Source organism: Typha angustifolia, chromosome 2, assembly GCF_048772165.1.
Source record: "Typha angustifolia cultivar Huaian chromosome 2, ASM4877216v1, whole genome shotgun sequence".
In the NCBI taxonomy this organism is placed as follows: Eukaryota; Viridiplantae; Streptophyta; class Magnoliopsida; order Poales; family Typhaceae; genus Typha; species Typha angustifolia.
In genome coordinates this window covers 4,273,836-4,291,867 of record NC_133240.1, presented here as the reverse complement: position 1 = coordinate 4,291,867, position 18,032 = coordinate 4,273,836, and the positions used below count along the sequence as shown (strand labels likewise).

At 35.7% G+C, this 18,032-nt stretch overlaps 1 protein-coding gene across 4 annotated transcripts; it reads right to left on the bottom strand.

Annotated features, from left to right (window-relative positions):
- Positions 1 to 3,267: 3,267 nt before the first annotated feature.
- On the bottom strand, positions 3,268 to 16,075 carry LOC140771813 (tetratricopeptide repeat domain-containing protein PYG7, chloroplastic). 4 transcript variants are annotated; one of them, XM_073113541.1, is made up of 6 exons: positions 15,773 to 16,075; positions 15,617 to 15,682; positions 12,670 to 12,725; positions 11,641 to 11,923; positions 10,785 to 10,931; positions 3,268 to 3,702 (listed from the first exon to the last, which is right to left on the bottom strand). In XM_073113541.1, the coding sequence occupies exons 1-6, from the start codon at positions 15,902 to 15,904 to the stop codon at positions 3,421 to 3,423; spliced, it is 966 nt and encodes a 321-aa protein (XP_072969642.1). In that variant the 5' UTR covers positions 15,905 to 16,075; the 3' UTR covers positions 3,268 to 3,420. The 4 variants fall into 4 exon arrangements, with proteins under 4 accessions (XP_072969642.1, XP_072969631.1, XP_072969653.1 ...); XM_073113530.1 differs by having other exon boundaries at positions 11,641 to 11,930; positions 12,670 to 12,721; XM_073113552.1 differs by having other exon boundaries at positions 11,641 to 11,930; positions 15,773 to 15,917.
- Between the last annotated feature and the right edge of the window lie 1,957 nt (positions 16,076 to 18,032).

Genomic DNA, 18,032 nt, shown 5'->3' with positions numbered 1-18,032 from the left:
CAGACCCCTCTCCCTCTTTAACAGCATGTTCCGAATTTCGACAGCTCATCATTTGCCCTTGATCTGCCCACCTCTACTATCTTATGCCATTTATGCGCAACATACAACCCTCTTACATCTCTCTGTCGCTATGGATAGAGCCATTAGGGTGTTTTTGTATTGCTATATTGTTGACATGGGTGTAGATTATTGTTGTGATGTTTTGTTATGTGTCATAATTGTTACTTTGTTACTTCTTGTCTATTGTTGTTGTTTTTGTTTGTCATATTGTTTGTTTTAATTTACTAATAGGTTGTCATGTTAGGTTATTTGTGGCTGGATAATGTTGTAGGATGATGATCCACTAAGCCTTTGCATTCTTCTTTACATAACTCTTGTGCTTCTTTGTTGTGCTGTATATGTTAGCCAAGAGGAGGCTTGTTTCCAGGGCGTCACCCTCTTCCTTTGTTTTTGTCTTTAGTATGAGTGTTTGTATTGTCATGTTTTTAATACTAGTTTTTTTGTCATTTGTATCTTAGCTAAATATGGGGATTATTCTAGGGTTGTCACCTGTTCTCCCATTTTCTTTTGGATATCAAATTATAACCAACTTCGTGAGATTGAATAAGTCAACTATATATATATATAGAGAGAGAGAGAGAGAGAGAGAGAGAGAGAGAATTGAACTTAATATTGCTTGCACTATTTTTCTTCAACCGCAAGAGCATATCTAGAGGTGAAAACAAGAACAAGTTGGCAACAGATTAGATAGTGGGAAAATTATACCTATATGCATTTTTTGGATATAGCTCTAGATATAACTAGTGAACTAATACTAAACTAGATTATGATATCCCTTATGTACAACCATCGATACAAACTAGATATTAGATATATCCTATTTATTTTTTGGATATATAAGAATTTACGATATAATTACTAAATCTATAGACAATCAATAAATATATACAAAAACTAGATTAGAGATTTAGAGAAAAATATAGAAAAGATTTTATATCAATATTCATATATTATTTTAAATTAAACAATATATAGATATTGATATAGATATCATTCATCAACCTACATCTGTATAGACTATCTGGATACATATATAAATTCTAATAAAAAAATTTCCATCCCTTATCCAATAAAATTTAGATAATTGGATTAGAGCTTGTTTTAACTCCCAAGTAAATATTCCACTCTGTTATCATCCCTAAGCACCTAAGCATATCCCAATCAATGTATAACTAAAAGGAGTAATAGGTGCAATTAGAGGTGATCATCGAGTAGGTGATTCGAGTTTGAGTTGGGTGTTTTGAACTGATTAGGCTCAAGCCTTTGTTTGCAGCCGGACCCACTAATCGCTTGGGCTAAACCTGCTATAATATTATTGCCCGTGACCACCTATTAGCTCGTGAGATATCAAGCTTGGGCCAGCCTTAATGGCCCGAGCATAACAAATCGGATTATAAAAATTATAATATAATAATGAGCTAAGCATATTTGGTCTTCTTTGAAAATATTTACTTAGCTTTCATATGAACATAGTTATATAATTGTATCAATTAAATTAAACATCCAATGATTGACTAAAAATTATAGAAATGAGCAAGCACAATAGGCCAGGTCAAGCGGGCAAAGGCCTAGCCTGTGCTGTCCATTACCATTTCGCGCTCCGGCCAGGCTAGATCGAAATAGGGCTCGAGCTGGGCTTAACCACTTAAAATCAGACAGGTTCGAACCGGGCATAGGCCGGCTTAACAATGAGGTCTAGGTGCAACTTTCCAATAATGTATCATTGGGTCCCAATTTTTAACATACGGTAATCTGATACAAATAGAAAGTCTTTAGATGAACTTGTTTTCATCATATTTGGGCCATAAATGAGTTTATTCATCTAATTGATTATTAAACAAATTATATTTGAGTTTTTATTTTTAAGATATCTAATCCAATCAAGTTAAAAAAAAAGGATTGCGTAACATGTTAAGTTGTTAACCCATATAATTGATTTAATCTGTAACTCTAACTCTAATTTATTTTAACCCATTTAATATGTTTAAATAATAATAATTTAATTTATTAAATAAGTTATTTTTATGTATAATATTTCAATCTATTTAATAAATAAGTCGTCTTTGTATTCGTACGAGCCTACATTAATTTGAATTGAATCAAATCGGATTGTCACCCCCTATTACTCTTCAAAGGTGGGGCTTAAGCCCACCTACTTTGGGACAACTTTGACCCAACCCCACCCTCAAATCCAACCTTCTTGGAAGTTACTAGCTTAAAGGGTATTTTGGTTAAAAATATTTTATTCAATTTTTGCACGTATAGTATCTCGCATAAAATTTTTTTTAGACACACTGACCACCTAAATTATTAAAAATTATTCTATTATATTTCTGTTATCTTTCTATCTATATATTATCACGTTAAGATTACGATAAATAACTATATGATATGCTTACTATTATATTTTAAAAAAAAAGTGGAAATTTTAATTTACAAAAAAATCCCTTTCCTTCTCAAGGGATATTTTAGCCTTTTTCATTTGGAGGTGAAATATTTACAATAGTTTAGGGGTCTGTGTCAAAAAAGAAGTAAGTTAAGGTGAGATATGTGGAAATGATAATTCATGATGTCCAAGTGTTATTATCTTAAATTAAAAAAAATTATAATTTGAGCATGTTCTTTCTATCAACAAAGACTACTTGTCAGCTCACCAACTGCAATAAGAAACAAAGATTAGTTGTTAGCTCAACAACTGCAATAAAAGAAAGTAATTCCTAATTTTCATATTAGGACACTTCCCTTCACTTTATATATATTTTTGCTCACATATAACAACCATAACGTAGTAGTTTTGTGGATATCTTGGTTTTTAGTACCTTTTTGGGTGACTGTATGACCATAAACAGAACCCAATTCTCCTCACATTTGAGTACCCAATTAATCTCAAATTCCATGTATCCTTTAATGTCACAACCTTCTGAAGCTCCTAATGGGAGCTACAGGCTACCAGAAAATGACCTCCATTTTTTTTTTCTATTTCAAGTGTCCATTGCAATTTATCATATTATTTAGAGATGATTCAGTCTTTTCAAACCCCACTCGCTGGTCATATGAAAGATGCAAGCAATTTTTTTTCTCCCCAAAATTGCTTTAATGTCTTCAAATCCATAGAGGCCTAAGAACGAGCACAAGCGATTGAGACTTTACCTTACATAGTATTAGGCATAGAAGATTGAATACTAATTTTGGTTTTGATCAAAAAGATGGATGACCCTCTTCTATCAGGGTCCAGTTCTTTTACGATTCATTCCTATCACAAGTTGCATCTTACAACGGCAACCGTTTAATAGTATTCCTCAAGACCATTAGCAAATGAAGTAAAAAATTAGATTACATTGGTAGCAAAAAGATTCAGGACTATGGTTCCTCAGACTTAATTGAGACTCCCTTGTACATCTGGACACGCTCTCTCAAGGCATCTCGACGTGGCCTAGCTACCTTATTGTTTGGATCAAAAAGAAGAACCTCCTCAAATGCCTTTAAGGCAGCCCTCAAATCTTTTTTCTTTTCATATGCATCTCCGAGATTATTCCAAGCCGTTACATAGCCCGGTTGAAGCTTCACTGCTTGCTCGAATTTTGTTATACCCTTCTCGAGCTTGTTGTCGCGGACATAGCTGACTCCTAGAGCATTGTACACCTGTTCAAGGGAAGCAATCTGTAACATCTTCATAAGAATGTAAGTATTCATGCATATGGAAAGCTTATGTCATGGAAATGTGATAAGAACCTTCCTGAAGTTGCTTGCAACTTTCGTTCTCTTGATTGATTTCTCTACTAACCAAGATTTGAAAAATTGGGATCGGGATCGGCCTTTCGAAAAAATGATACATATTGACTGGATTGGCCATATTAGCCGTATTGATTGCTCCGATTGGACTTTTTAATTACGTAAAATTTTCAAAATTATTTAAAAATATAGGAAAACTTATAAAACCTCAGAAAAAACTATATAAAAAAAAGAAAATAAAGAAGAAAAAAAACTACGGTGCAGTGAAAGCTGAAAAGAAGAAGAAATTAGAAAGAGAACAAATAGAAGAAAATCAAACAAAAGAAAAAAAATCCATGATGTAGTGAAAAAAAAGGAGAAATGAGAAGAAAAAGGGAGAGCAGAGGAAATGAAAAAAACTAGGAGAAATATACAGAAATAAAATTAAAAAATTATATATCGAAATTTGTCAAAATTTGTCGGAGTTCATTGCAACTAGATCTCTCCGTAAGAGAAACAATAGCTATATAGTAAGGAGAGAAAAAGAGGATAAGAATGAAAGAGAGAGAGAAAGAGAGAGTGAGAAGAGCGAGAGCTTAGATCAGTCTTGAGTTGGGATCGGTCAATTCGGCGAACCATGCTAGTAACCAGTTACAACTATTCTTTTATTGCTGAATTGGCTCACACCTCCTCTCATGAATTGTGGTGCCAGTGGCATGCCAACCCTGGCTTGGCACAAAATGTACCATACCAAATGTCTACAAGCCATAACATGCCACTAGAACAAAATTATTGAAATTTGAAATAAGAACTATACCAAAATATAGATCTACTTGAACAATAGAACAATAAAAGCCTAGCTTTGATACTTTTCTCCAATGGTTTTATCATTATTTTTTTTTTAAATTAGCAACAAATTAGGGAAAGCCCTAATTTTGTATCTATGTATGAAATTTCAACAACTAAATTACAATTATAGATGAAACAACCCATATGAGTATATCTACTTGGATTATACACCAATTAGACTCCAATCTGATGATTTACCTACTTCACACTGGAATTTAGGGTAGAAACCAAATGTTGCATCTTTGCAATTAGGTAGCAACCTATAATTGCAATTAGGTAGCAACCATATGTAGCATATCTATTTAACTCTCAACAACTAAGATTTATGATTTTTTTCTTTAATTTTGATAATGAAGTTCGATACTTTATTTACATGCATATTAGGTAGCAACCATATGTAGTATATCTATTTAACTCTCAACAACTAAGATTTATGATTTTTTTCTTTAATTTGTTAATGAAGTTCGATACTTTATTTACATGCATAAGCTTGTCTCAGTGCCATACAAGCCATTGCCCCACCAATTCTGATGATTCCTCTCTATACATCAATATGAAATGCTTCTCTAAATCTGGTCAAAGGGTTAGAGATTTTACTGAACAAAATCCTATGAGTCTCCTCAATGTCACATACTAAGACCAATCCTCTCAAATTCATAGCCTAGATAACATATATATGTCGAGCATCCTCCTAAAGCTCCTCTCTAATTTGGTTAACGATTTCTCATCAAGATCCCCTACAACCACTCTGTGGGTGGCCACAAATGATCACTGACTCCAATGCCAAGCATCCATCTCCCAAGGTCAGAATAACTCTAGAAAAGCTCACCATGAGAATATACTTCAATTGGGCACCCTAATGCCTCATAAGCACAACCACATCGAGCCAAATTAGAGAAGCAAACTCCCAAATCTTCACCTAGTGTGCCATCCTTTAGGCTTTCCATAAGCCATTGCAGATTCCTTGATAGTCTGGTTGGGGAAATTTAGTATGAAATTGTAAAGAGAAGAAAAAAGTAAATATAGAAAGCCAAATATTAATTGTTGATTGGGTAAGATGCTAAAAGCATCTTTTAAGATAGTGATTTCCCCACTATGCATCTCGACTCGTGGAAATCCTATCTCTATGTTACAGATCCCAATATATTCAAGTTCTCTAAGAGTTGCACTCCCTAAGGAACTTGGGAATGAACTCTCTTAACCCATAAAAGAATTCAAATTGAACAAAACAATTTCAACTATCAAGAAAGTATTCACTTCTTATTCATTCATGGCACTCCTTTTTATAGATGATGAAGGGTCAGTTAAGCACCTCTTAGGATGAGGATGCTTCTCTTCATATGCACCTTTTCATTAAAAGCATCCATCCATTTGAAATGAAAGACCATGACACTCTTTCATAATTACCATAACATTACACCCTTCATAATTATCATACTCTTTATTATATTAGAAGTATCTGACAATGCCCTCCACTTCTCAAAACAGTTGACTTCTGCCTTGTCTAAAACCCGACCTCAAAAACATCACTCATGGTTCCATCTGATAAACCTAAGCACCATTCCATATTTTTAAAAGCTAGGACAAATTGATAACCATTACTAAATCTTTGGCTCCTGCATGGTGTCATTGCTATGCACAAAGCTAAAGTGTGACCCATGCCCTCACAAAATTGATGCCCTTCAATGGACATCCAACTGCTCTTCAAAATGCTTCAAACTTTTCAAGCATCTCTAGCTTACCAGGCCAACTTGCATTGCACTCTACTAACTACTTAGTCAAGTAAGCCTCCCTAATAGACCATTGTACCTAGTATTCCAAGAAACTCGATCCATCATGAACAACATGATTATGTTCCTCAAATTAGACGCATTTGTAGCCCTGGTGTCTTCATAAACCACATTGACCCTATAGTAGAACATGAATCTACAGATTCAACTAATCCAGCCTTCACATTTGTAATTCTCAATATGGAACTCTCATCTAGGGCAATGCTAGGATAAGCAGGCTTGGGTCTGAGCTATGCCTGAGGATGATCTGGAATTCAGTGTCTTGGGAAAAGAAACAAATATACAACCCTTCTCTCACTACTGTCATTCTTCTTTGCCTATCTGCAATGTTGTTTAACTGCTGCAACCCTTGTACCATAGATGGAGAGCGGAGAGAGTCTAGAGACGACCTGGGGGAGTAGAGGAAGGGAAATACTTGGATTTGGCTTAGGGTTTGCAGAAGAGGTGGGCAAGGCTAGGCTAGGAAAGAGAGGAGAAAGAACAAAAGGAGAAGACTCAACTGGAAAGGGGAAGAAGAGATGCAAACTTGACCGCAGGCTTAGGCTCCGAGCTTCCAAGCTTGGCGTTCAAGCTGGGCCAGCCAACCAAACTCCAAGAGCACCCCCTCCCCATCCAAAGCTCACTCAAATTAGGTGCCATTCTAGGACAGGCGAAGCTCACTCAAATTAGGTGCCATTCTAGGACAGGCGAGCTCGACTTCGCAATTTTTTATTGACATTGCCACGAAATCAAGCCAATTGGGCTTAAGTTAGGGTCTTGTATACTTAAATTTCCCATATACCTAAGTAACAACCCTCTTAGGACTTATATTTTCATCTACCACATTGACCTTCCTTTGGCTTGAGCATGTTAGGATGAAATCTTGTAATGGCAAATTCACAAACATAAAACACTAAATATTTATCATGCATAATCTAGAAATTATGTATGATCAAGACAGATTACTTGTGGAAGAGTGAACGTGTTAAGAAATCAAACAACAGAATCAATTCGAGTCAAAAAGGTCCTATTCAGCATTTGCTAGTCTCAGCTGAGCAGTGTCCACCTGCTACCCAAACAACGTGCAGATGGTGCTGGGTAAACTAGCGTCTAGACGGTACCCAAACAATGTGCATATGCTGGCACAGAATTAATGTTTTAAAATTAAAGTTGCATCCGGACAAGATTTATGGCGTCTGGATGACATTAGTGGCATACAAACAATACCACATGAGAATGTGGATGACATTGACAATGGAGAAACCAAAAATCAGAAACTGTTTAGGTTAGGAGTTCCTTTTGGTGATTTCTCCTAGTATGAAGTATATACATTTCTCACTTCTATATAAGTGATTTAGAGGCTTAGAGGAAGGCATCCAACTCAGGGGAATTAAGGTAAATCATCTACGAGTTCTAAGATAATTCACAGAGCATAATTCTTATCAATTTTGAGGAGAGACATTATCATATGTTTAGAGCAAGAGCTACACTTGCTAATTATCAACAGTACCAGAGGAGTTGAACCGTCCGTCTACATCGACACCATCACAACCTACACGAGGATTGAGGAGTTGAGCCATAGCTCGAGTGCTTATTAAAGGGAGATAATCTTTTTCATAAGAATAGTAAATCAGGCGGTTTCTGTTCAAAATGTTACTTAAATACTACGACATTAGAGTGCTGGAAGGAGTTAAAAGTAAGTTTAATCTTTATTGCTTAGTGGAATAAGATTGATTGGCTTTGGGCAGGTCTGTAGTTTTTTTCTCTCTATACAAACTCAACCTAACCCAAACAACGCTCAGGTCTACTCATCAAACTGTTGTACCGGTCTTCAATTCCTTTTTTCACTTAACATAGTAATGCCATCGTATTTTCAAATTGCTAGATAAAACTTTAGTATATTGAACTTTTGGACAATCTTGCCTTGAAGTTTGATCGAAAAGCAAAAAAAATAAAAATAAAAATAAAAATAACGATAGTGCATCTGTTATAACTTAGGACACCTCTTTTTTTCACAAGATATGACCAAAATGGCTTATAGTGTGAATACAATCATGATTTCTCATATAGCTAACCAAGATTTCCTTGCTGTTGACACGATGCGCACCATGCCAATGCCAAAAAATGTCAAAAAATAGAGAGGGCGAAGAGATATAAAGAGAGAGGGAGACATACAAGGCAAACCACACCATTTGATCATTGTCATCGAGATTATCCACCAACCTCTTCTTCTCTAGTCTCTCCTAGTCATGCCTTGTATTGAATCTAACTTAAATACATATCCTCTATAGGCAGATATAACTTAATAAATGAAAAAATAAAATCAATCACAGATTGTGTTCTTCAGTTGTACAAACTCCTCAAAACCTCCTAACGCAACCACTTGCCTTCGCCACTCATGATACTATCTTATCTACTTCCCAATCGGCCCAAATAGATGCCTCTTCGCCACCCGCAAATAACCTCGTGTTAGAGATCAACACTAGGAGGTGGATAAGAAAATGCTGTAGACACCCTCTGTGCCACATGCCAACAATGACCCAGCATAATATGTGCCGGGCCGACTGACACATAGATTGCCATGCTGATCAATAGGGCAACACCATGTAGCCAACTATGAGCACAACCAAGATAAACAAGCCGTCCACTGTCCTTGCATAATAAGAAGGAAGTCCTACCAAATTAGGCTATACCTTGACTATTCATTGCTTTACCTAAGGCGCAAGTGCTACTATATTGGAATATTTTCCACACAAACTCCCTTTAATGAGTTCAATCCGGCAAACATTTTCATTGAGGGGAACCACACAATGTGTAGCCTCACTCCAAGTTGTCAACATATTGAACTGATCAACCAAAATAGAATCTACAACTGGCAAGTCATGAAAACCACAAACTAATAAAACTCTCCAAGTTGATGCATTCGTTGTCTACTGCACAAATGATGAAAATGTCTTTGCTCACAAACAAATCAATAGTTACAAACATACCCAATTGAGTTATACTAGCAAGCCATTTTGCTTATAAGCCACTAAGGACTCTGCTCCCACCATCCTAGAGTGATGTAGGACAAGTCAATGTGTCCTAAAATACAATGTTGTGCCAAGCTAGGGCTGGCACTCATACCATTGGTATGGAAATCTTAATTTAGTTTCTCATAGTGAGATCCAATAGAAATGACTATTGTTCTTTTGATGACTACTTCAACTGAAACCAAGGTTCGAAAAATCGGGATCAGGATTAAAATCGGTCTTCCAGAAAAACAATACGTATCAGCCGAATTGGCTGTATCGGTCGTCTGGATTGGATTAGACTTTTTAATTACATAAATTCTAAATATTATTTAAAAATACAAAAAAATTCTAAAAATTTAGAAAAATTTAAAAAAAATAAGAAAATAATAATTATTCACATATGGGCTCTAAAAATTAAACAAAAGTACTTACTCAAAAGTCAAGACTCCAATGAATACCGAGCTGGCTCTCATAAATCTCTGTGGTTGTTGTCATCATAATCACTATATATTTGAAAATGATGATGTCTAGGGTTTGGTGCTCCAAAGAGTAATTGCATCATACCATTCAATCAAATGGATTTTGTTGTCTCTGAGGAGGATAATAATTAATATGTGAATCTGTGCCTAAGGATACTAAGAACATTGAGGAGAATAATAATCAACATATGGATAATATGATTATTCCAAATAATAAATACTTGATGAACCATAGTTCGTTGGAGTGAGATTTGCGTCGTCGGAGTTCGTTGGAACTAGATCTCTCCATTACAAAATGAGAGAGAGAAGAAAAGAGAATGAGTGAAAGAGAGAAAGAGTGAGAAGAAAATAGTAAAGAGAGAAAGAGAAAGAGCTTAGGGACAACAATAATTAATGTCCCTGGGTCAGATTCCAGCCAAATCCATAATGGATCTAGCCCGGTTTAATCAAACTGGCCGATCCCGATCCGATGAACCTTGACAAAATATGATAACATTTTTTTGCAATCAAATGACTACAACATATGTGTAGAAATATGTTGAATGTATCTTTCAGGAAGATAAATCAATTAGGTGCCATTTATTAGCAATATACTCTTAAAGTAATTATGATAGAAGCAACAGAAACACCAAATTATACTAAAATGGGAATTCAAGTGCATGAGCTTCCTGCCAATGAGAGCTATAGGGAGGGCAAAATCTGTATATCCTCAACCCTAAGGCTTTCTATGGCTCAAACCATGGCCATTTAGATACAAGGAAACGAGTCTCATTGTCATGCTAAGTGAATGCCCTCAAGATGGAAACCATACTATGATGAAAAGTTGTGCAAATATTTTATTGTATACAGTCTATTAAGTACATCTCAAAAATCACAAGAATTAGACAAGTAGGTTATCTTACCTGTGCCAGATCCTGGTCATCTCGATCCCATTTCTCAATTGCTTGTTGTAAATATTTTATAGCCGCTGGATAAAATTTTCTTCTCAGCATGACTGCACCAAGCTCAAAATACTCTGTGGCACTAGCATCACCACTTCGTACTTGCTCCTGAAGAGTCAAATTAGCATTATAGAATAGTCAGCATATGGTGCCATTTTCAATTGATTTGCAAGAAGCTTGCAATTAAAGGACAGTTAAAAATTATGAAGAAAAAAACATGTTTTTATTTAATGGTGTGAAAGAAAATCGACCAAGAAGTCAAGAACAACCAACTTTTTGACTAGTAAATCCAAATTTTCTCATTTGTACGATGTTTTCTTTAGAAGCGTAGAATGTGGACTAGGTTATATTCAAACTAATTCTAGTGCTAATATTATAGAATGTGCACTACTTCTCACTGGTACTTTAAACTTTAAAGACAATATTAATGAGTAAGCAACTTATGCTTAAAGTTTGTCAAATCGTCCAATTGGAGACTTGCCTTACTTCACCATCTGCATACTAAGAAATAAGAAAAGTTTCAAGGCAATTGCCCTCAACTAATGGATAAATAAATGAACACAAACTAAGCAGAAGCAAATGACATGGACCATAGGAAAATGGAACAAGGCCAAATATCTATATTCCATGTGGAAGTACAATTATGACCTCAACCTAAATTTTCAGCTTTTTCTCCATAATCCACATTAAATCATTCTCATTCCATATCAAATTCATTATGGCTTGATTTTCTGTATCTTCCATCTTGAGAGTGTTCATGTTATAATGTATTTTATATACTAAGCAACCTGTTGTAACAGAAGGTCCATCTGTTTACCTGCAACTCTTTGGCAGAAAGGTCAAGTTCTCTTCGGAGAAGAACCTGCCGAATGACATAGAAGCTTCCAACTCCGAGCAGACCTAATAAGATGAGCAAATAAGACAGTTGAATTCCCAGCTCGAACAACTCTCCTATCTCATAAACCATGTCTGCCTTTATGCCGTTGCTTGCTTGTGCTACTTGCGGAAGACTCAACCATGATGTCATGCCACATGGAAGTATATATAATCTCCAGAATAGACTAGTCTGGTCCTTCATATCCTTGTTAAAAGGTGGGAACCTGAAAACTTGACAGAACAAGAAAATGGAAGTTAACATTCTCATATGCATTAGAAAATAAGCTTTCCTGTAGAAACTAAGATACTTGTCAATGGAAACTAAATTTTGAACAACTAAGTCATTCAAATAAGTGAGATTTTGAGGACTTATAGTCTATTGTTTTCAGATATAGATGGAGAACTTAATCAGAAAAATAAGTAAATAGCAGGAGGTTCATAAAAAAAAGAAAGACAGGATGTCAGCATAGTGACTCTTAATCTTCTTGAAGTGCAAAATGTTATACAGAAATAAGAGAGATGCTTAGATCAGCAGGATGACAGCATAGTGCTTTGATATTAATATATCTGAAGCTGGGTATACCCTGAAATAATAAGGTATAGGGAACTTCAGTTCAAATAGGATTTGGAAGTTAAGCAGTTCTCACAGGAGTATCTCAAGCTTCTTTCTTAATCCATATGTAATAATTCTGGAATGGAATAAATGTGCTACCCGAAGTAAGCCAGCGGTAACCAATTCAAGTTCCTATATTATCTTGATTTCCAGTGATATATGTCTTCTTGATAAATTTTCAATATATTCAGCATATATGCCAATCATTAAAAGTGAAATAACTGGACAGCATCAACTAGAAACTCCAGTATATATTAGTATGGAAATAATAGACAGTTATAAGGTAAGGAAAGAGCTGATTGGTCTAATGAAAATAGAGCATATGAAGCATGTGTCTTATGACAGATGAGAACATACCTCGCTGATATTTTGAGATTAGAGTCCTCTTTTCTATTTCTCCATTGATAATCTGCCTTCCTCAACAAGTAAAAGACAAGGACCAAATAAGAAATTTGTCTGAAATCAAGATACTTCAAGTTCAAGGGACACAACTATTTCTTGTACAATTAGGAGAATCATAACTACGACAAATTACTTCGGTCCAGAGGAAGGATAGTCAATGGAAATCTACAAAAGTGCAGAGTTCAATTTGTTTTCAGCAGATACTGTTTATTAGTTTGGCTCCAAAGTGGGAATTTCTTGCCCCATACAAAACAAAACATCATTTTGAAAACAGTTAATTACCATTCCCCTCTGCCTGGAGTTCTAAACTAACAAGATCCTATCTACAACTTGGCAGATTGAGATATGATCTGTAAAAGTCCACAATTCTCTAATTACTGACTTCAGGACATAAATTCTGAAGTCATGCAAGCCATGGAACCTAAAAGGTTGTTAGCAAGGCTACCTAGCTGTTGTTTGAGGCTCTAGTTCTTTGTAATTCTAGTACAAACCATCTAATTGTTTGAGGCTCTTACGATCATTTTATAGACATAAGTTGTGCTATCTAATTGTTTAAGGATCTTTAAATCACTTTACACATATGCGTTGTCATGTGAAGTTGCAAAAGTGCCTATTAGCACTTACTATAGCATCATCTAATGAGATACTTGCAATTAACTTCTCCAAATTGAGATCTTAAATTATTGATAGGTGTTTTTATATAATAAACACATTAGAACAAGAGTGGTATGACAATTTACGTAATCCTATGTATGTGCATAGATTTTTCTACGAAGATCTTTAATGAATTTGTTTAGATTTCCTTAGTGTATTGAAATGCGGTTGTGGATTGTGAGCGGTCACCGATAGCCTAACGTTTAAGCAGAAGACAGGCGCCAAGGCGGTCTAACATTTTTAAAACATAAAAATAAATATATACGATATCTAATATATACTAATATAACATATATAAAGTTTTTAATAATGTATCACAACCCTAAAACAAAAGATCACAATTTAGTATATATATATATATATTATCACGAGGAAGAATGGTGTTCATGCAACAAGATTAAAAGAGGTGTCGATTTATTTCAAGAAAGATAAGAAAAAAAAGCTACAGGGATGGGAGATTAATCTCTGTAGCTTTATCCTATCCAGCACCCATGTAACTTCCTCTCATCTCTTCTTTCCTTTCCCTGTAGGCTGCAAACCTTCATCACCTTCGTAACTATCTTTTTCTCTTTTAATAAACTCGCTTTCCCTCTCTTAAGCGGATGCACCTCCATTTTCCCCAAATTGTGCACTTGCAAACCCAGCCATAGCAGGAAAAGGAACGTAATGGACGAGGAGAGAGAGAGAGAGAGAGAGAGAGAGAGAGAGAGAGAGAGAGAGAGAGAGAGAGAGAGAGAGAGAGGAGGAAAACCGCTCGACGTCTGCTGTTGAGAAAGGAGAGAGTAGAGAGCCTGAGGGAGAAGGGATTGAAATAGATTAGGGCTCATTCAGGAGAATGTAGATAGTATTTTTCTTAAAACTTGACTGCAATTGTGCCTGCCCGACCCGTTCTCTCCACTCAATCTGCAAAAGCCCGCCAAGTGACAAATTGGTCTGCCAAAAATGATAGTGCAGTTTAAACACCAAAAGAGCACATAGCAAGGTAACAGGGCCGCACAACGCCGCCCCACCATGGTGAATGCTAAACCAATTTTTAAAACACTAGATTTCATACTCATATCTATATACCCTAACCAAATAGAACCACACAAAGTCAAGATTGATCTATCTTGCTAACATTGCAAGCTGACCTTGAACTTGAGCTTGCTGAGCTCATCCCAAGCTCAAGTCAAGATGATCTTAACTAGCTCGAGCTTGGCTCTTTTACACATCTACTCTTTGACAATGACAACTAAACAAAGCTGCAATGCTAGAGGGCCCAAAATTGCAATGCAAGTTCCAATGTCTTGCTAAGCTCACTGACCACAACCCAAGCTCAACTCGAGCTCAAGCTTAACTAGCTTGTGCTCGGCTCTTCTACATGTCTACTATTTGACAATGAACAACAAACCAAAGTTGCAATGCAAGAGGGCCCAAAGTTTGCATCCTTATTCCCCACCCTCATGCGAGATTGTCATCTCTGAGCAAAGATTTTATAGTTAGAGATCCAGCATGCATAGCCACCACCATTTGTAGTTTATTTAGTTGAAAGTCCACGAATCCAAGTTTCCTTATTCCCCACTTTCATGTGATATAGTCATCTACGCATATAGATTTTATAGCTAGAGATCCAGCGTATTACATGATATGTCAATTTTCTTTTCTGGACTTCTTCCTATATTTATATTAAGAATCTACAATGTTTATTTTATGAAATTCACACCAATGCTTGCCTATATAGTCTCTACAATTCATAAAACAATCACTACCACCACCAACAGGCAACAACAACTAGTAGAAGATGAAAGACCAGAAAGTAAGAAAAAAATGACTAAACGGATAGCTACATGAATTATTTTCTGCCATTCAGTTCAATTTCATGCAAATTTCTCCCATAACCTAGCTGACATAGAGAAACAAATTCTGAACAGAAAACCTCAATATTTTTCCTTTTCTAAAATTCCATAACCTACATACTAACAACATCCACATACATATATCCACCTATGATGAATTCCCAGATAAAATCCAAATTATCTGCATCAAGTAACCTCCAATCCCTTTAAATCATAATCCATGAACGAGGTTTTACTTTACGAAATATCACAGGTCTTGCTTATAATACCAGCTCTTTGACAATCAATCAGGATATTATTTCGATCATCTTCCTTTTACCTTTAGATATCCTGGAATGCAAATCCCAAGGGGTTATTTCAGACCATCTACTTACAAACATTGATAAGCATGGATACCACGTAAATGTGCATACCTCCCTAGCAGCATCGGCTTCAGCCTCAAGAAGAGGCGCGGCATATGAAACAATTCTCAGCTTCCTCTGAAAAGAAAAAAGAAAAGAAAAGAAAAGGAGTAAGCCTCATAAGATGGATTAGACACCAAGATTGCAAAAGATTTTAACTTTTCTCACAGGATTCAAGAAGATGGAACCGACGAACGGGGAGGGCAGGCTTGAAGAGCGGGGTTGAAGACCGCTCCTGGAATTGGGGTGAAGGAAGCTCTTTGGAAAGAGAGGCCTGGAAGGGAGAGCTAGAGAGGCCATAGGGAATCGAGGGGTTGCGGAGGGGAAGAACTATAGAGTGAGAAGAGCATGGAAGCGGCAGTAGATTGTCGAAACCATCGCTGAGTGAGCTCTCTTTCTCCCTCGCTATTTCTCTGTGGCTCACTCGCTTTCTCGCCGTGTGGATAAGCTGAATGCCAGAGGTGCGCAACTAACCGGTACAACGAACGATGTGTTTTAACCGTAGTTGGATTTTTCATTTTTGTACTGATAGGTCATTTTCATAGAGTTTTTGACCATACTAGCCCTTTTTTATATTTTATTTACCTAAATAAATTACACCTCAAACTTAATATTATAATGAGTTTATGAAACTATAGCTAGAGATAAAAACTGGTCGATTTTTATATTTTGTTTACCTAAATAGATTATACCCCAAACTTAATATCAATATGAGTCTATGAAACTATAGCTAGGGGTAAAAACGAGTTGGATTAAGACTAACCTGAACTGTTACCTAATTCGAATCGGATATGGATGAAAAAAGCTTATTCGATTCAGATCTGTAGATGGATAGGGATAGGCTTTTAATTAAATATCTGGATTTGGATCCCGATAGTCTATTTAGAAAAAGTCATATTCGGATACTTATACGGGTATAACTAATGTATTCGGATAATGAATTCTGGTTAACCGTTAATATAAATACACATAACCTGTTACCCTCAACTCACCAATTTTAACCTAATTCTCTCCATCACTTTACCAAATCGATAACCGCCTCCATTGAAATCCTTCGTCACCATTACTTGATCGGCCAATCACCATCTTTAACTCCTCCATTGCCATCATCGTCTTCAACTCCTCCTTCGTCAGCATCATTGTCTTCAACTCCGCCTTCATCGGCATCACCGTCTTCAACTCCTCCTTTGTCGGCATCACCGTCTTCAACTCCTCCTCCGTCGCCATCACTTCTCCGGATCACCACATGATTGCTTCCAACTTAATGCAATTTACAATTTATAGCTTGATTCTAGTCTAGCTCTAGTTTCAAAGTAATAAGCATATCTTTAGATCCCCTGGTATTGCCATCTCTACTCCTTTGCCTTGTTGTGATCTTACTCTGAATTTTTAATCCATAAATTTTTACACAATGCCTTCATAGCTTATTAATATCCAGGTTGGCATGCATAGATGCCTTCATAGTTCATACTCATGAGTGAGACACAAGAAAGCCATAGTATATCATCGTACTTTTTTTTGTATACATATTTTGCTTAATTTTTAGTTATTTGGATATGGTTATTCTTTCAATAGGTAAATTTGGGTCAAAATTGACAATGAGTGCTACTTTAGTGTTCTTAATTACAATATGAAAAGCTAATCGATTTTGTGCAATACTTTAAATCGAGCTTTTCTTGCGTTACTAAATGAATCTTTTTTGGTTCAAAAATGATAATCGTTAGTACACTTGATTACTCTCAAACAAATTTATTTTTGACATGAGGAATGGAATGGATGTGGATTGCAAATTTATTTTTATCATGCCTTTGTTGATCTAAATTTATTTTTACGTAGTCTATCATTTGATATCACCTGGTAGTATTGCTACATCTATTACATATTGTTAGTTTATTGATTGTTCTTTAATATATTTTTCTTAGTAGTGTCTTTCAACGATAGTTCCTATCATCAGTAAGATTCTTTCTTAGTAGTTGTCTTTCAAGAATGAATATGACAGGAAAACATATATGAGATATGTCTAAGTTGTGCTGGTAGTTCTTTAATCTTTTTTCCTTAGTAGTATCTTTTAAGGATAGTTTCTATCATCAGTAAGATTCTTTCTTAGTAGTTGTCTTTTAAGAATGAATATAACATAAAAAACATATATGAAATATGTCTAAGTTGGAAGGCCATAATCCATTTAAATTCTGACACGTTTTCGTCTAAATCCCGATACGTATCCATTTAAGATCCAATCTATATATGAAGACTACTTGATCCGTATTCGAAAATTATCTGCATCCATTTTCTTATGATATGGTTTTAATTTTTGATATATGTCAAATATCTGTATCCAAATAAAAAATATGGATTCGAATTTGGGTTGAACACTATCTGATCCGTTTTCACTCCTAATTGTAGCCCTAGGTAAAACATTGATAAGTTC